Genomic DNA, 12994 nt, shown 5'->3' with positions numbered 1-12994 from the left:
CTGCTGAAGGAGAGGAAAGTGCTTTGCTTACCCGTCTCTGGCACTTCCAGTTTGATGCTAATGCAGCTGCTATCTTCAGGGAGGACAACATGTGCCCCTGGAGTTAAGGAGCTTTAATGTTGCCACTGAACGTGATGAGGCCTCTTCCCTGCAGGCATGGTGCCCTTCCTGCTGGGGAGGGTGGCAAGAGCCAACCTTGGGAGACCAAATGTGAAGAGAGTGCAGTGTAGCTGACCCCTGTTTGCTCAGATTTCCCTTTTGCGTGTTCTCCTTTGCCACCTTGGCCTATTCTGTTTTCCCAGTTTGCAATGCTGTTTTTATAACTGTGTGACCCATTACTTTCTGGTTTGCTGGCAACAGCAGAGCATGGGGAAGCTCCTCACTTCTCTGCTTCATTCTTTGTTCTGGCGGAAAATCCATTTCCTGTTTTCATTGGTGAGGATTTTTACGGTTTTCTCTCTTGTGCCGGGTTTTTTTTCTCTCTCCCCTACTTTAGTAAAACTGTTCTTTACAACTAATGCTCCCCTCTGGCCTGCCCTTACATTGTCTGCCCAGAGGACCGGTTTCTGCTTCAGTGTCAGGTGCTTCTACATCTGCGTGTGGGGTATTGTGCATACACGTAGTGGGGCAACACACTGAATGCTAGCCTCAGAAAGGTCACATCAGTTAAACCAGGTGAAAAAAACACTGTCCCAGATGGGACAACAAGAGAGGCAGAACATCATGGTTGTACAGGGCTGCTTCAGCCAGCCCTGATGGCACAATGGCAAAACATGCAAGGAAGCCACCTGGCCTGTGGTGCTGGTGTTTAGCTCAGCACTGGGACAGTTCAGCCTCCAGCCATGCTACAGCCCCTCTCCATCCCAGCAAGGAGCAGAGGTTTGTTCGGGAGAGGTGAGCAGAGCTTGGCAACCTCCTCTTCCCTGTTTTGCTGGTGCAAGACCTGGGTTGCATAGGCGGAGGTGCAGAGCTGAGCATGGCTCTCTGCTGCCCTCTCCTTGGGAAAGGGGTGGCAGGACATGGAGGCAGCCAGCCAGCCTGAAAAGCATACCCGGTGCTGTATCTATACCAAGGGAGTCACAACCTTTGCAATGGGAGGCTAAGAGGAGGGACCCCATCATTGCTGATCTTCTCAGTATGGCAGAGGACCTCTCCCTGCACCTTTTTAAAAGGCATTTTTCCCTAGCAGTAGTTGTTTTCATGAGGAGAGAGGAGATGTAACATTGATTCTCAACAACTATTTCTCCTTTGAAAACCAAATGCCTGCAGACACTGCTGAAAGGCAAAGCTCTCTGGGACCTGCACTTGCCGGCTTCCAACTGGACAGTGGAGGACATTGCCCATTTCCTGTCAAACCATCCAGAGGACTTTGAGACAGCAAATGGCTCGGTATATACCTGGGTAGATGCCTTCAATGAGACAGACCGGGCTATCCAGACCATCTCCCGCTTCATGGAGGTGAGATCCTGCTAGTGTGGGCAAGGAGCTGGGGGCGGGCAGCAGCTTGGTCTCCACTGGTGTTTTTTTTTCATTCCTGGAAAAGGAAAATGGATGTTCCGCAGTCCATTTTCTGTAAATGACCAGGTTTTAGTAGGGCTGAGTACACAGCATGTTAGAAATACAATTTATTCAGGTGCCTAAATATAGATGTAGGAACCTAACTGTAGGCGTTGTTCATGAAGCTCTCCCTTTGGCCATTGAATGTGGTTTTCCACCCTGTTGTTACTGAGAGCTGCTGCTTGCTCCAACAGCGTAACGGCTCATATTTCGACCTGGGGTTTTAGCTGGGAACTGTGGTGAAGCTAGCAGCTGCTTTAAGCCGAGGAAGACATAGTGAATAACGGAATTTGTTCTACTTGTTACTTGGTTATCTTGGCAGATGGGTGCAAACAGAAGCAGGCCTTGCCCTGTCAGGGGCCTGGTCCAAAGCCTTTGGGTGTCTCCTCTGATTTTTAGTGGCTCTGAATCAGATGTAGTTTATTGGTAACAGAGAAAACAAAATTATCTATGGAAATTGATGCTTGGATGGGATCCTATAGCTAGTATTACAGCACTACCTAAGCTCTTGTCCAGAAAATACCTTTGCCAGGGTATTACTCAGTGATACGTGTTTGACTGGCAAGTGACCGTCAAGCAGGAGAAAATGACTTCTCTAGCAACTTCCTGGGCTACCATGAGCAAAGTAGTCCAGCACTTCAAACTTTTTCTTGGGCATGGCATTACCATTACAGAGTTCTCCTCTTTGATTCCTCCCAAATGTAAACAAAATACATTCTGGTTTGGTAACTCAGCCCATAAACACTTCCAAATCTGTCCCTGTCTAGTGTGTCAACTTGGACAAACTGGAGCCTGTGGCCACAGAAGTCCGGCTTATAAACAAGTCCTTGGAGCTTCTGGATGAGAGAAGATTCTGGGCTGGCATAGTCTTCAGTGAAATAGCTCCTAACAGCATAGAGCTCCCTCAACATGTGAAATACAAGATACGCATGGACATTGATAATGTGGAAAGGACCAACAAGATCAAGGATGGGTGAGTCCTGACATCACAGAATCATTAAGGTTGGAAAAGACCTTTAAGATCATCAAGTCCAACCATCAACTCAACACCACTATGCCCACTAAACCATGTCCCGAAGTGCCACGTCCACATGTTTTTTTGAACCCTTCCAGTGATGATGGCTCCACCACCTCCCTGGGCAGCATGTTCCAATGTTTGACCACTCTGTAAAGAAATTTTTCCTAATACCCAATGTAAACCTCCCCTGGTACAACTTGAGGCCATTTCCTCTCGTTCTATCACTAGTTAGTTGGGAGAAGACACCGACACCCATCTCGCCACAACCTCCTTTCATGTAGTTGTAGAGAGCGATAAGGTCTCCCCTCAGCCTCCTCTTCTCCAGACTGAACAACCCTCAGCTGCTCCTCATAAGACTTGTGCTCCAGACCCCTCAAGACATGCTGCCTTATGAACAATTTCTAATGGGGGTGTGGTGATGAGGATTTCTAATGGAAAGCTCCTGTTCCTTTGGTGCAGGTACTGGGATCCTGGTCCCCGTGCTGACCCCTTTGAGGACATGCGCTATGTTTGGGGAGGTTTTGCCTACCTGCAGGATGCGGTGGAACAGGCCATCATCAGGGTGCAAACAGGCACGGAGAAGAAGACGGGAGTTTATGTGCAGCAGATGCCCTATCCCTGTTATGTCGATGACATGTACGTATGCATGCAGGCTGCTTCAAAAGCTCCCAGGAGGATTGTGGCTGGAGAGGCATGGGCTTTTGTCACTCCTCAAGCATGATTTATGTCCCTAGTTTCAGTGGGGGAGCAATCTCTTTAGTGTTCCTAATCCCTGGAATTAGGGCACTTGCATGGAGGATTTATAATATGTAATGACTTGCAGAGTCCTTCCCAGGAGAAGGATTCTCTGTACAGGAATTTCACCCATATCCCCAAACCTGATACAGGCAAAAACAACACTGGGAAAAAATCAGATGTAGACCCGGGATGGTAGAAAGAGGACAGCTGAGAGCAGTCCCCCAGAAAGGCAGGTCTTTGCACCTGCTCTTCCAGTGAGTGACAGCTGCAACGCCAGCTTCCGCTCCAGGCTGGTGATGTTCTCTAGACCCATCAGCCTCACCTCGTAGTGAGACACTGATCCTGTGTTGTGCTCTGCACATGAGCTGCTTTGTGCAGTGAAGCCTTAGCTGTCATCATGCTCTGCTAGCCCTTGAGTGATACCTGAAGTTGCGCCGATGTTTCTCAGTCTGTTCTCCTTGCTCCTTTCCTTCCTTCTTTCAGTTTTCTGCGTGTCATGAGCCGCTCCATGCCCCTCTTCATGACTTTAGCCTGGATCTATTCAGTGGCTGTGATAATTAAGGGCATTGTGTATGAGAAGGAAGCCCGGCTGAAGGAGACGATGAGGATTATGGGACTTGACAACGGCATCCTTTGGCTAAGCTGGTTCATTAGCAGCCTCATCCCTCTCCTAATGAGTGCAGGCCTGCTGGTGCTGATCCTTAAGGTGAGTTGACTGGTTTTGTTGGTGACAGCAGAATCTAGAGCTTGAGAGTCTGCTAAGCGGTGGTCTCCACTGGCACACTGGGGAGGAGTTAGTGACTGTGGGTTGACTAGCAACTTTTTGGGAACGGGGTTTTGGACCAAAACAGGACTTAGTGGCAGAAAGCAGTGGGAGGGGCTGTAGTTAATTCAGTGCTCTGGAAAAGGTGCCCCTGGTATTGCTCCACTTCTGGGAAGGCTGTTGTACAAAAATGCAGCAAGCCCAACCTCCCGTGAGCAGCAGCTCTGCAGACCTGCTTGTACCAGAGCCACCTTGGTGAGAGCCCTTTCAAAGCCTGACTCACCTGTTGTTCTCCTGCCAGATGGGGAATCTGCTGCCTTACAGCGACCCTAGTGTGGTGTTTGTTTTCCTCTCGATCTTCGGTGTTGTGACCATCCTCCAGTGCTTCCTCATCAGCACCGTGTTCTCCAGGGCCAACCTGGCAGCTGCCTGTGGGGGCATTGTCTATTTCACGCTGTACCTGCCTTATGTGCTGTGTGTTGCCTGGCAGGACTATATCAGCTTCTCACTCAAGATCTTTGCGGTGAGTCTTGAGGACACTGTCCTGTGTACTGGGCCTCCACCAGTATGGCTCTCTAGGTAGACACTCATAACAAGGGAGGAAGGGGAAATGGGAGGATAATTTTCCAGTGTAAGAGGCTGTCAGGGCTGGGCTTGGTCAAGAGGTTGACTGAACCTGCTAGGCACTGCTGGGAGGGTTTTGTTGGCTTTGGTAGTAGAAGTAACTCAGCCAGACTAAGCTGCCTTGATCTCTGTATGCTGTGATGCTGTATCACCAGATACAGAGGTTGAAGGAACCAGCTGCTTTTCTTTTGCACAGCACTTCTTGCCTGTCCGGAGAGGGTGGCGGCTGTTAGTGATTTCTTCCCTTGCGTAAAGTCCGGGGGGGGCGGAAAAGGGAAAGAAAACAGGGAAACAAACAATTCTGGGTGGTGGTCCAGCAGAGACTTCAGGCCTTGCTTGCTGGAACCAGCACCGAATCTGACACTCCCCTTCTGCAAAAACAGTCACACTCCTTAGACCTTTGACTTTTCCTGTAAGGCTTCTGGACCATGTCCCTTAGCCTTGTGCTAAAGCTGAGGTGCCCACTTGGAGGGTAGTTGTGAAAAACTGAATGCATGTTCATACCTCCTATTTGCAGAGCCTGCTGTCACCAGTAGCCTTTGGCTTTGGTTGTGAGTACTTTGCACTGTTTGAAGAGCAGGGAGTTGGTGTTCAGTGGGACAACTTCTTTGAGAGCCCATTAGAAGAAGATGGCTTTAGCATCACCACATCCGCCATCATGATGTTGTTTGACACCTTCCTATATGGGGTCATGACCTGGTACATTGAGTCTGTCTTCCCAGGTGAGGTCTGCTTCTGAGGGGTGTATGATGTCTTTACACTTTTTTTAAGGGATTCTTTAACCCTGCTCATTCACGAAGGTGCAAATTGGGCCTATTTTTAAGCAGAGCTACAGAAAGGTCATGGAGGAAAACCACAGACCAGCATCACAGTAAGGTTGTTGCTGCTAATAGCAGTGAGTGTTGCCCAGCACAGAGGCTGTGCCCCATTGTGGCAACAGCTGAGCTAGTCTTGGAAGCTTTGCTGCATTTCAGGTGTTCCTGTCTCTGAACTGTGAAGTCTGCAGACTCTGCTGCAAGGGAGGAGTTGAGAGTATCAGCACCATGTGTGTCTGCTTAGCACCTTCCAGCACAGGCCTTTTAAACCTGGGTGAAGTTTGGTGAAAGAGATGTCTCTTACCCCCAAGATCTGGCAGTGGCTTCATCAAGAAAGATCTCTTCTTAGTCCTGCCTAACCTAGAGGCCTACTAGGGGTGTAGTACTTCCCTTCTTGTCCTGAAAGTTAATATGAGAAAAGCGACAAATGCAGTCAGGCTCACATAATGCTTTTCTCTTTAGGCCAGTATGGGATTCCCAGGCCCTGGTACTTTCCTTTCACAAAATCCTATTGGTTTGGCGAAGAGCCACAGGACCGGCAGCAGCCGCAACCTGACCAGAAGGGACCTTCAGAAGGTAAGTGCTGGACACAGAACCTCTCTGCAATTAAGTGTTATGGTCTGCCTTTTTGAAAGGAGAGTCCAAGGACATCAGGACTGGCATGGCCAAGGTGAAATTGGTCATCCCTTTGTTATCATAGCTTGAGTATGCTGATTGGTGTATGTATGCAGATAGAACCAAGGTGCTTCGCCCACTTGAGTGCAGTGGGTACTCCAGCCTCATGGAGTTGAGAATTCCTCCCATTTTTGCTGACTCTGATGATACTGGAGATCTCCATCTCCTGGGTGGGCCCAATAGGGGGAAAAAAAACTGAAGGACAACTTCTGTGAAAGGTTCCTGTCCCTGAGGAAAAAATGTGATCAGTTCTTCATATAGCTCACTTCTGCTTGGATTCCCACAGACTGAGGGGAATGTGATGTTTGTTAGAACTCCCACACAGTTGCTGTCAAATCCTATTATATATCTCTCTACTTTGCTCTGTTTTCTTCCAGTCTGCAAGGAAGAAGAGCCTATGCATCTGAGCCTTGGTGTTTCCATCCAAAACCTGGTCAAGGTTTATCGTGATGGCAAGAAAGTTGCTGTAGATGGTCTCACACTGAACTTCTATGAAGGACAAATCACCTCCTTTCTGGGACATAATGGAGCAGGGAAAACCACCACCATGTAAGAACAAAACAATGCTTTAAGACAATGGGCGAAGTGACTGAACACTGCGGTTCCTATCAGTATGGTAGAGTTAGCTGTACAACGGCCGTCTGCAAGCTGGTGCGGACTAGGGTGCTCCACGGATTTCTTTGGAGCTCTGCTGATGTACCCTAGTTGTGCAGCTGCCTCAGAAGACGCACAGATACAGGGGACTGAAACTGGAGGTATTTCAGGTTGAGGCTGTGCCAAATGAACCTGCTGGTAGCATTTTTTAGTAATGCCCTTTGTGATTCTGACTTACCAGTGTGAGGAAACAAGGTGGGACTGAAAGGACGAGAAGCCTTTAGAGTAAAAAACATTTCCTTCAAGCAGAGTCACGTGGGTGTGCTTTGATCACTGTTAAAACCATTTGAGCTGATTTTTTTTTTTTTTTTTTTTAATCCATTAGTGAGATATTTCTCAGACTACTTTTTCTGAAGTGGGAATTCCCTGGGGCTTCCATGCACTCTTCATTCATTCATCCTGGCACGTGCAGCAGTAATTTCCTAGCGGTGGAACCTGCTTACCTCTTGTTTTTCCTTCAGGTCCATCTTGACAGGCTTGTTCCCCCCAACCTCGGGTACAGCCTTCATCCTAGGCAAGGATATCCGCTCTGACCTCAGCACCATCAGGCAGAACCTGGGTGTCTGTCCGCAACACAACGTGCTATTTGACTTGTGAGTAGCATCTGAGGGTTGCAGGGCTGGTGTTATCCAACAGGCATTTGGGTTCTTTAGGAGACAGTAGTGTCGTTCAGCAAGGACAGTCCTATTTTTATCTGTGTGCGTGGTGTGAGACAGTGGGGTGGTGTGAGATTGGTGCGAGGACATTCGGCTTATTAGCACGTTCGTATGTGCCTGTGAAGTATCAGCAAGAGCTTACACTTTCATCTTTTGCCTCTCTTGAAAGAAACCTACTCCATTAAACTTAACTAAGCCAAGTGTTTCCCCAGTGCCAAGTGATTTAGGATGTTTGGGGTACTCTGTCAAGCACCCTTAAAGGAGGACTTTTTACATTGGTGGTGAATAGCCACACCTTGAAATTAGGCCCGAGCTAAGCACGCACAGTCTGTAGCTCCTTTCTGAAAACTTGGCCTTAAAAGATGTTTTCCTGAGCAAATAAACATGCCTACTATAATGCTAAGGCAAGGGATGAATCCCAGCATGGTACTCTCTGCTATGCCCTGAGCCTGCTCCTGTTTCCTAGGCTGACTGTGGAGGAGCACATCTGGTTCTATGCTAGGCTCAAAGGGCTGTCGGAAAAGAAGGTGAAGGAGGAGATGGAGCAGATGGCAACGGATGTTGGTTTGCCTCACAAACTGAAAGCTAGGACAAGCAAGCTCTCTGGTAGGTTCAACTGCTTTTACGTTTCTCAGCTGCTTCCGCAGCTCCAGAAAACCGATCTTGGGTTTCACAGAGGCTACATCACAGACCTTGGTTGACTCCTCCAATTAAATATAGACTACCACACAATTAAGCGCTTAAGGAAATCAGTTAGTTATTAAGTACCTAATCAGTATATCTTAGTAAGCTTCTACACTATCTTACACTATCTAATGGCCATAATAAGTCACTTTCTCTGAGAGTATTTTGTGCTTGTTTCCATCACGACATAGTCCAGCTACATGAGATATGTGTTCTCCAAATGCTTACTAATATGTTTGCATTTTACGGGTTTTTATGGTGAGAGTGCCCTGACCATAATCTCCAAGTCCCTTGCTGTTTGTGAACCGTATGAGCATTTCTTACGCTGACTTCTTCAGTTGGCATCCTGGAGTGTCCTTCCCCTATTGTTCAGGAACAGCAGGATTCCTGATTCCTATCAGTCCGTACCAGGTAATTGAGGGACCAAGACTCCTTTGTCTCTGACTAAACTATCGGCATAGACTGCATTTGACCTTGGGAAGGGAAGGGAGATGGCCTCAGGTTGGCTTTTTAGTACTGAAGAGTGTAATATGATTCCTTGCTGCTCCCTCTGGCATGCTTCCACAGGAGGGGTTTCTCTTGGGGACCTGTTTCTGTAGCTCAAAATCTGTGCTCCAGATCCTCAAATATGGCTAGACCTCCAAGCTGGTGACTTGCTACTGCCAATGTTGAGATAGTATGATTCACTTATCAAAGGGCTTGCAAGGTGTGGTTTTCTGCAGTAGTAGGAGAGTTGGACTCCACTGATGGAAGACCATCCAGATCAATTATCCCTGGTCCTGAAGGTGATGGGACCCTGAAGGCCTGAAACAGTAGCAGTGCTTGATTTTCTCAGTATACAATTCTGCTTTCTCTTGGAGAGCTCATTATCCACTATGCTGCAGCTATTGCTGTTCCCTTCATCTCTGTCTGAGCCTGAACACTTCTTTCTTCTTGTGCCTGTCAGGTGGCATGCAGAGGAAGCTCTCAGTTGCCTTAGCCTTTGTTGGTGGCTCCAAGGTTGTCATTTTGGATGAGCCTACAGCTGGAGTGGATCCTTATTCTCGCAGAGGGATATGGGAATTGCTTCTGAAGTATCGACAAGGTATGTGGTCTTTTTCTCTATACCTAATGAATGTGTCATGGAAAGCAAAAGAAAATCAATCTGATTCATGACTGTTCCCAAAATATCAATGTATCTTTGCAAATCTATTATTGCCTGCACTGAGGAAGGAATGAAGAGCATGCAGGACAAGGATGTTCTGATCTCTTGTCTGTCTTCCTTTCTCATCCTATTGACGTCAGAGCTCATGAACAAAGTTGCTTATTGGGTTGTGGGGCCAGTTCAAGTCAAGAATTCACCCCTGGTGTGCAGCGGTGCCCTGTTCTGCTCTGTGCAGCCAGCCTTGCTGACATGAAATTAACCTGCCCTTGCTGAGCATGACAAGGGCCTGCAGAGAGTGGGGAGAATAAATCCATGGCAGCAGCTGTGAACCTTTTCCATACTGCTAGCCTCATTCAGAGGAGCCTGGACTTGGTGGCATCAACCTCCCATCCATCTTCATGGCAAGATCCAGGTGGTTGTGTCTTTGGCTTGGGAACACGGGTATGGTTGACTCACCAGCAGAGTCTTCCCTTGCTTTCTTCCAGGCCGCACTATCATTCTCTCCACACACCACATGGATGAGGCAGACATTTTGGGGGACCGGATTGCCATCATTTCTCATGGCAAGCTCTGTTGTGTTGGCTCTTCCCTCTTCCTGAAGAACCAGTTGGGAACAGGCTATTATTTGACCTTGGTCAAGAAGGATGTAGATTCCTCTCTGAGCTCCTGCCGAAACAGCAGCAGCACAGTGTCCTATCTGAAAAAGGTACAGCTGACCCTCCTGCTCATATTCATCCTTTCTTCATGAAATCTTAGGCTTATGGGAAGCAGCAGCTAAGATTTTACATGGTAGAATGTCTCAGAGGGAAATTCCTTATTTTTTAAAATAAGTGTTACTTGCTGTTACAGGTACAATGCCAGATCTTGTCTGGTTGAACTGCTGCATGGGACGTACGTCTCCATTATAGTTTCTTTCAATACTGGTGGTCCAAAGTTGACTAGAGAGATACAGAATAGATGAAGTGCATACTTTTGTAACACTCACTTCTATAACTGTGGCCTCTTACTTGTATTTCAGCTCTTTGCAGCAGTATATCACCATTACTTTCTGATTCCTCTGTGGAGTATTCAGCATGTTGCAGCATCTGTTTGGAGTTACCTAGAGTGTAGCATCTGGTGGGCTCCTTTTTGATTAAACAGCAGGAAACAATGGTTGTTTTCTCTTTTATGACCAGGATGACAGTGTCTCCCAGAGCAGCTCTGACGCTGGCCTTGGCAGTGACCATGAAAGTGACACACTGACAATAGGTGAGGCTTGAAAAAGACTGTAAGGTTCAGTCCCAGTGCTAACATTGCTCTGTCTCTGACCTTGGACAAAACTGCCTTAACCTTGTGCCCCTCTGTAGCTACAGGGTATGGTATTTTTAAATTCACAAATATTGGAACATTTTTCTTCAGTGAGCCATTTGGGGCTCAAGCTGTCGTGAGATTTAATAACCAAAGATTATATAGTTGCTAGGCCTGTTAGCAATATGTAATGTTTGCTGGTGAACTGTACATCAATGACTCGCAGGGCTGCCAGTAGCATGTAAAAGCTCTCCCAAATTCTGCAAATAAAAAGGATAGTGAGGCTTGGGTCCAGGCTCTTGTCCAAGCTTGTGTTAAATGTAAAAAGAAACCAGACTTTCCATGGAAATGAGCTGCTTTCCAGAGGTGTCCCATGTTCCGTCCTTTCATTCTGGCAAGGTTTTCCAGACTGAGCTCTTCTTGTCACTGCTCATTATGTGGAAAGATGAACACCATCTTTTCCTTTTGGTTCTTCTAGATGTCTCTGCAATTTCAAATCTCATTACAAAACATGTTCCTGAGGCCAGGCTGGTAGAGGACATCGGCCATGAATTAACCTATGTCTTGCCGTACAAGGCTGCTAAAGAGGGAGCTTTTGTGGAGCTGTTCCATGAAATTGATGACCGTCTGTCTGATCTTGGCATTTCCAGCTATGGCATCTCTGAAACCACTCTGGAGGAGGTGAGCGAGCTGAAGATTCTCGTTTGACTTAAACTAGGCAAAACGAATCATGACAGAAATAAGAATGAGATGGAGTCTTCTCTTCCTGTGAACATTTATTGTGGAACAGGCAGCTTTGCATTCCTCTCTAAAACGGATTGTCTTCTGCCCTGTTCAAGTCTGTGCTCATAGAAGCATGCACTGAAAACTGCCTGTAGTACAGGCAAGCATAGACAGGTGCTTTGTACTTGGTTGCACTTCCCCGAGATGTCATGTGAAGGTTGGCCTCCAATTTGGCTCCCAATGACTGTGTAAACACCTTTGAGGTGTTTTTAGGGATGCTTTGTGCTGCACTTAACTGAATACATACATTTCAGTACTGAAGACCATACTTTACAGAAACCCCTCAGACATATGCCCTTGTCAGGGATTTTTTAGGGTTTGTTCCTTGTGGCTGTGTTCCAACTGAAAAGTCTCCCTTATCACAGAAGTGTCATGCACTCTATGCCCTATTTATGTGAAATGTCTTTTTTAATCATGGTGAGGGAAACTGAAATGGTGGTGGTGTCACTTACTGAGGTTGCCTCTAGGTCATCCTGCAGTGGTAAAGGCCTTGGCAGCTGTCTGCAATTTGATTTTTTTTTTTTCTGGTTCAGGAGAGTCCAAGGGACAAGCTCCACAAAGGTGCTTGTTCAAGCACGACCAGGAGTGTGAGCACTGTCAGACTAGGAGGAAGATGGGATCCCCATATGTAGTAACTAGGTCTTTATCTGAGACATGGGAAAGTGCTTGTGTTTGAGAAGCACTGAGAACTGACATTGGAAAGGGGGATCAGCTGGTATGTAGTTATAGGCTGGCTCCTGGCAGCTGAAGAGAAGCCACAAAGTCCATGTCCCCATCATGCAGGGGATAAACCGCCTATCCTCTGTTATCATGCTGCATTTGTCAGTCTTGTGCCCTCTCAGGGCATGTCCTGAAGCAATACCCACAACATTGCTCACCTTCTAATGTCACTGACACTTACCATTGCTTTTCAGATCTTCCTGAAAGTGGCTGATGATAGTGGTGTGGATGCAGAAACCTCAGGTGGGTATGGTTGTCCCCTACAGTGTTGGAAGGAGACTTCAGGGGGAGGTACCCTTTTGTATGGTATTTGTGCTGTTTAAGCACAAGGCTGACCAAGCCTAGATATTTCAGGAATAAAATCTCAGCGCAGGGCTTAACTCCAGGGAAATAAAGGGTCTAGTGGGCATCTCAAATGAGGAACATTCCTGGTCCTTGGGCAGGTGGCCGAGACCTTTGTGTATGGCAGCATGCCCAGCCATACTGTGACACACACCAAGGTGTGACAGGCGCTGTTTCAGACTAAACTGTAACTCTGCTGCATTAATATTTTTAATGACCTAAAATAACTGTTCTTAGTACACTTAATGCATGCTTTTATATACTGTTAACTTCTGTTGGCTCAGTGGTAGAGTGTTCATTTTTTAATAGAGGAGAGTTTCTAGTATTTGAGTATATTGTGAATTACTTCACTGATGCCATAGTCTACTCTGAAGACTAGGAAAAACTCTTGACAGGGTCAGACCACAGTAGGGACCAAATGACTTTCTGACTGCACTAAGTGCTCATGCCAACATTTCCTGATAAGCTAGAGATAGCAAATTGCACTTGGAATCATATGCATACTGACAATGAGAGCAGCCTGCAGTTTCCATG

At 47.0% G+C, this 12994-nt stretch overlaps 1 protein-coding gene across 1 annotated transcript in view; it reads left to right on the top strand.

Annotated features, from left to right (window-relative positions):
* The window catches only part of ABCA1 (ATP-binding cassette, sub-family A (ABC1), member 1), an 80303-nt gene that overhangs the window by 52217 nt on the left and 15092 nt on the right, over positions 1-12994 (top strand). The window contains exons 11-25 of the mRNA XM_010293404.1: positions 1270-1458; positions 2325-2530; positions 3035-3211; positions 3797-4019; positions 4378-4599; positions 5218-5422; positions 5978-6091; positions 6568-6739; positions 7306-7437; positions 7967-8106; positions 9131-9268; positions 9814-10034; positions 10504-10576; positions 11094-11296; positions 12313-12361. Coding sequence (XP_010291706.1) covers positions 1270-1458; positions 2325-2530; positions 3035-3211; positions 3797-4019; positions 4378-4599; positions 5218-5422; positions 5978-6091; positions 6568-6739; positions 7306-7437; positions 7967-8106; positions 9131-9268; positions 9814-10034; positions 10504-10576; positions 11094-11296; positions 12313-12361 — 2464 coding nt within the window. The remainder of the gene's footprint in view (positions 1-1269; positions 1459-2324; positions 2531-3034; positions 3212-3796; positions 4020-4377; positions 4600-5217; positions 5423-5977; positions 6092-6567; positions 6740-7305; positions 7438-7966; positions 8107-9130; positions 9269-9813; positions 10035-10503; positions 10577-11093; positions 11297-12312; positions 12362-12994) is intronic.

The sequence above is a fragment of the Phaethon lepturus genome, unplaced genomic scaffold, assembly GCF_000687285.1.
Source record: "Phaethon lepturus isolate BGI_N335 unplaced genomic scaffold, ASM68728v1 scaffold6238, whole genome shotgun sequence".
In the NCBI taxonomy this organism is placed as follows: domain Eukaryota; kingdom Metazoa; phylum Chordata; class Aves; order Phaethontiformes; family Phaethontidae; genus Phaethon; species Phaethon lepturus.
This window is presented reverse-complemented; position numbering and strand designations above follow the sequence as displayed.